This window comes from Parasteatoda tepidariorum, chromosome 8 (assembly GCF_043381705.1).
Source record: "Parasteatoda tepidariorum isolate YZ-2023 chromosome 8, CAS_Ptep_4.0, whole genome shotgun sequence".
Classification (NCBI taxonomy): domain Eukaryota; kingdom Metazoa; phylum Arthropoda; class Arachnida; order Araneae; family Theridiidae; genus Parasteatoda; species Parasteatoda tepidariorum.
Genome location: NC_092211.1, coordinates 23,733,109 through 23,738,994, shown reverse-complemented (window position 1 = coordinate 23,738,994; position 5,886 = coordinate 23,733,109). Strand labels below are relative to the sequence as shown.

Here is a 5,886-nt window from a genome sequence, read left to right as displayed (position 1 = left end):
CGACTTGTTTTATTTATTTTTGCGCTCTGTACGTCCTATTTTGACATAAAGTTTTTTAAAAAAATTGGGTGTGATAAAATAAAATTTTCATACGACTGAAATTTTTCATGTAGGTGATGTAACTCTGTTTTTTGTTTGTTTTTTTGTTTGTTAATTTTTAATATAGCAAGTTCCAATAAAAAACCCAACTGATGGAAGTAATGGGACAAACACAATTACATATGTCATATTTTTTTTTAATGTCATATTTTTTTTAAAGATTAAAGATAAGTGCTAACTTTACTAATAATTTTTTTAAAAAAAAACAACATTTTATTTGTTAAAAAAAGAATATGTAGGAATTTATTGATTTTACCTCTAAATATTTATCTCTATGTCTATTGCTCTAATTGCCCCCACTCACTCATTCCACCTGTCTCCATTATGTGATAATAAATTTTTCCTTTTTTTTATTTATTATTCTTTTTGAATGTACATTTTAAAACTTTTGTAAATTTTACCTATAGAATGAAACTTGATCGAAAGAATGTTCCTGTTTCAGACTGAGGTGATATTAAGAAACTCCGTCAAACCAAAGTGGTCCATAGAAGCCTCGAGTTGGGGTTGCCTTGATCCAAAATTTCAAAAATAGTGAAAAAAAAGGGATTTTTTTTAAAAAATTGCACATTTTATTTACTTATACTATGTTAATTGGTTAAAACACAATTTGGACAAAGATTGATAACTTCGTAAGTAAAAATGCCAAAAAGTGACTAAGTAGGCTTTGTGAACTGTAAGCTAAAAGAAGAGGAAATATTTTTATAATTTTAATTATATTTTTTACTGTTCAAGATTCTTAATATTACCAAATTAATAAATTGTGAAATATAGAACTAATTAAGAATTAGGATTATAAATCGTTTTAAAAACTCTTGGATTTTTGGTCCAATAAGGATGATGCAAATTAAAATATAATTCTTCAATTTTGAATGGTGATCGACAATTATTACGAGTTAATATTGAATATGGTAGTTTTCGGTAACAAAAGTAAAAATTGATTTTTAAACGCTTGACAACGATAATGTCAAGCTTTTGAAATAAATGCTAAAAAATAAAATTTAAAATTTTCAGTAATGTTCAAGGAAATGCTCTACTCAAATAGCTAGAAAATTGAACAATTAGAATCTCTTGAACAACAAGAAAAGTAAAAATACAATAGCTTTTAAAAGCAGTTTTAATATAAAATAAATATTGATAACATTCTGTCTCCAAAGTTGAGCTGTCAACATGAAAATAGCATGACATGTGAGAAAAGCGGTCAGGGCATGATAAAGTTTGACCCTTAGTGAGAAAGAGTAGGACAGCATTTAGAACGTGTGTCCTTCCCTTGTGTGAGCAGTTATTAGGGGGACCGAAAAGTAATGTCGTTTTGGTGCATTTGATATTTGTTATCAAGATTTTATTTTTAATCAATAATGTATTTACCCTCATTAGCAGCAACCTTTCAAGGCCGGATCAAAAAGAAGGAATTGTTTTTTAAACTAAGGAATAACCCCGAAACGACATTACTTTCCGGCCTCCCTAACAGGGTCGTCTTAATAATACGCAGGGCCCCCGTGCACAGAAATATTTTTGACCTTTTAATAGGACATACTGCTTAAAATCGAACTAAAAAAACTTCACATACACAAAATAAAGCATTTTTAACTTAGCAATCATTTGAACAGATTTAAATAAAATTTGATTTAAATTTGTTTTTAGTAGACACAAAAAAACTAAATTCACATAAAAACTTCATTGGAACTTAGAAAAATAGATTTCAGTTGTTTTTTTAAGTTTCCCTGGTGAGAAACTATTCAAATTATTGTTGTTTGTATAATAATCACTATTTGTAGAAAGAAAAACAAATTACACACTATATAGAATATATTTATTTAAAAAAAAATTTATGTAAGGCGTAAAATAAAGAATTCTTAGGATAAAAAAACGATTTTAAAAATTCCTCATAATGAAATAAAAAAAACTATATTGTTTCTCTTTTTATTCTTATAGTTCTTAATCAGACGTAAAAAAGCATTCTGTAGAGAACTATCATCAAATGAGAAAAAAAAAATATTTACAAGCAAATTTTTTATTATAAAAATCATAACACTTACCTGATTTATAATTCCGGAGAATTCCAAAATGATATGTTCTTTGTTTGAAAACTTTATTCTCAAATAATAGATACATAGTTTATCCCTTCATTACTTTTAGATAACATACTACACAGCAAAATTTTATAATTGATATGAATTTGAATATGTAGCTAAAAACAGAATAGCTGAATTCTAGTTGAACTTATTCTTTCAAAATTAAAAAAAACTTACCAAGAAAAATATAAAAATTAATTAAGAATCAGCACAAATGGCACTATTTCAAGTAATTTGGATAATTTTTTATTGTTGTTTTCCGAATTATATGGATACAGAAATATATAACTATTACAGCTCTGTACGTTCTGAATTCATATTTATTGGAACATTAATTATTTATTACACACATCTGTAACAGTATGCGATAGCGAAATCGGAAGTTATCAATTGCAAGTTTGTTGATCATAAAAGTTAAAAATTATTGAGGAATTTTTCTTCAAATGTTTGACATGTTCTGTTTCTGAAAGATTTACCAATATTCTGGAGAGTTTTTTCAAGTTCTGCAGCCTTTTTCATAGGGAAATTTTGTTTCTTATTTGCAGTTAAGAAAAAGGCGTCTGATTTTGCCTATGCTTTTGATGGAACTAAATGAAAACGTGATAAATTAATGTCTGATATTTACAGGCTCTCGCTAGAGGGCGTACTCAATGTCAATTTTTATCAACAACAAATTTTTATCAATGAAAAAAACATTAATCAGGTAATCAATTGCACGCAATTTTTTAAATAAGAGCAAAAAATGTAGACATTGACAACAGACCTTTACTTCTTCACACAAATAATTTTAGTGCGTTTTTGTTGCCAGGAGGGGTTAATTATTTCGCACTAGACTTTAGTGCGGAATTTTTTCTTCCAACGCAGATCTAATGGTTTCATAGAACATTCAACGGTACAGAAATAATCAATCAATCTAATTTGAGCTAACAGGAATCTAAACAATCATTCCATCAACTATGCCATGTGCTATTTATTTTCAAAATAGTGGGTGTCTTAAATTTTTGTGGATAAACTACTTAATTTGGTGGAAATAAATTTCAAAATTGTATTAAATATTATCGACCTGAGAAAATGTTTCATACTCCACATAGGTCTCACTCACATCTCGATGCAGATATAATCAAATTACGCCGTAGAATCAATGATATCAAAGAAAAAAATATTATTTTTCGCCAGTCTTTAAAGCAGGATTTTAAAGATAGAAAAAAAGATTTGAAAGATAGTGAGCTGAAAGAAAAAATAAAATGTAATTTTCTGGATGAAAAAGAGGTTTTTGTGGTTGAAATGTGTGACAAAAAAATTTTCGAGTTAGTAAAGACAGATAAAAATATGAGACTTAAATCGAAGAAAATTCCAAAATGTTCAACTCCAAGCAGATATGAAGTATTGGAGTTAGAAGCCTCATCTGTTAGCAATGTAAATAATTCTCCTATGGACCACACAGCAATAGTTGAGAAACAACATAGAGTAAACGAAAAAAATCAAGAAAATGATCTAAGTGATAGCCAAAATGAAGTGGAAGTTGTTGAACTTTTTGATAACAGTGATAATATTCTTACAACTCCTATTCAGAATAAAATAGGAAAGGAAAAGAAATGGAGCCTACCTTTATGTTCTGTTGTTGAAAATACATTTCCCACTGGTTTGAAAATTAATAATAGTAAACCAAATTTGGTTTCCAATAACATTAACCAAAGAAATATTAGTAATATGCAATGTAATTCAGACAATCCTTATCATAGTAACGTGTTAAACTCTTCAGATAGAAACCATTCTAAATTTGCAGCTAAAAACCTGTTAAATTCTTCAGATAGGAACCATTCTAAATGTGCAGCTAAAAACCAATATCACAATATGCCTGAAGAAAATCTGTCTAATGTTTTGGATTCATGTCAACAATCAAGGCTATCAATGTCTAACAAGAATGATTTTGTTTCTGATGAAAATATTGATCAGGATGTAATTTATCTTAGTGATGTTAGTTATTCCTCAAATGATAGAAAGAAAAAAAATACTATATTAACTAATGAAAATAGAATTACTTTCAATAGAAAAAATAAAACAAGTTGTAGAAATGAAGGTAATAAGAAACAGTGCAAAAATAGAAAGGGATGTGTTATTGAACCTAGTATGAGTAATGATGTCTCAGTTATTTCTGACAGTAGTATTGAAGAAAATGAACTAAATGTTTGTCAAACTCCTGATATTCATTATTTAAAAACAATTGATTTTTCTGGTGTAATTACTGTTTCTGATGATACAGACAATGAGAGTAATAGTAACGTAACTGTTTCAAAAAATGTTGAAAGCCGTGTCCCTGAAATATCCATCGAAGTATCTGAAGAAGAAGCTGATCATATCGAAGACACACAGAGCTTAAATGAGAAATTGGAAAAGCATTCTGAATATATTGTGCCATCTCTTGATTTTGTAGAAGAACCTGTTGATTTTCCTGTTTCTTTTCTTCACATGCAAGGGACTCTTTCGTTTTCTGCTGACAAAATTAAAACATGGCAATCACAAGGTATTTTTATCAAAAGTGGCCCATTTTCCAAACAAGAAGAAACTTTGCTGAAAAGAAATTTGAGGGCTTTTCAGTCTCGATTTAAAGTTTATAATACTCGCTTATTGCTTGGGATTGGGCGTCAACTTCCATTCTTTAAAAATGAATCTTGCCGTATAAAAAGATTTTTGAAAGCTAAGCACTTTTATGAAAGATTGGGTAAAGACATCAATAATAGAACTCTTCATTCTATATATAAAAAAGCTAGGTTTTTATTTAGTCCATTTACAAGGAGACTAGATAAAAAATTTGCAGCTAGTGATAAAGAAGTAATTGCACAAATTATACAATTGCAAGAAAAATATGGCAAAAAGTGGATTTTAATTGGACAAATTTTGGGATTAGATCCTGCTTTTTGTGCAAATATTTTTTCATATCACAAAAAGCCTTTTGCAAAAGGCCGGTGGTCTGAAAGCGAGATTGAACATTTAGTTTTAGCAATCAAAAATAATTCTAAATCGTCTGATTTAATTGAGAATTGGGAAAAAATAGCAGACCTTGTACCTTCCCGAAATGCCAAACAATGTTACAGGTTTTGGACTAGTCATCACATGCGACTTAAGGAAAAGTGTTTTGCATCTTGAGTTTTTAAACTTATATAATTAAATAACAATATTTAAAGTTACTTATGACTTCATTATTATATTTGTTGTATGGCTGAAATTATTTTTACATGATTCTTATTATAATCTTCTCTTACAAATATTGTCTATTGTCAACACAATATATATATATATATNTTTATATATTATTTTATTTTATTTATTTATTTTTTTGAAAAATTTTAAATCCATGTTGATTTGTGATAATTCAACTTTATTGTTTCTCAAGAATTTTGAATTTTTCCATTCTATTTATTTAAAAAAAATTTGTTTTGCAAATGTATATACAATTGTTGAAAAATTAAATATTGTTGAAATAAAAGTTAAAATAATTTCAAATTCTTATAACTTCATTTTTGTTTTAAAAAATTAAGTTCATTAATTTCAGTTTTTCTTATGCTGACTTAGAGTAAACTAAAAATGCATGCTAACACTACAAAATGAAAACAAGTTTTTATATAAATTCAGTTCAAATAGTTTAACTGTAGCACATCAATAGTGTAGCCATGATATGTACCCCTAGACCTAATTCAGTCTCACTTGCATTTCA

At 27.8% G+C, this 5,886-nt stretch overlaps 1 protein-coding gene across 1 annotated transcript; it reads left to right on the top strand.

Moving 5' to 3' along the window:
- Positions 1-3,095: 3,095 nt before the first annotated feature.
- Positions 3,096-5,359, top strand: LOC107438037 (probable basic-leucine zipper transcription factor H). Its single transcript, XM_043050105.2, has one exon. The coding sequence runs from the start codon at positions 3,243-3,245 to the stop codon at positions 5,316-5,318; it is 2,076 nt and encodes a 691-aa protein (XP_042906039.1). The 5' UTR covers positions 3,096-3,242; the 3' UTR covers positions 5,319-5,359.
- The last annotated feature ends 527 nt before the right edge of the window (positions 5,360-5,886 follow it).

What these genes read in the sequence shown, in the direction of transcription:
- LOC107438037 (XM_043050105.2), top strand. Translation starts at nt 3,243, where the DNA reads ATGTTTCATACTCCACATAGGTCTCACTCACATCTCGATGCAGATATA.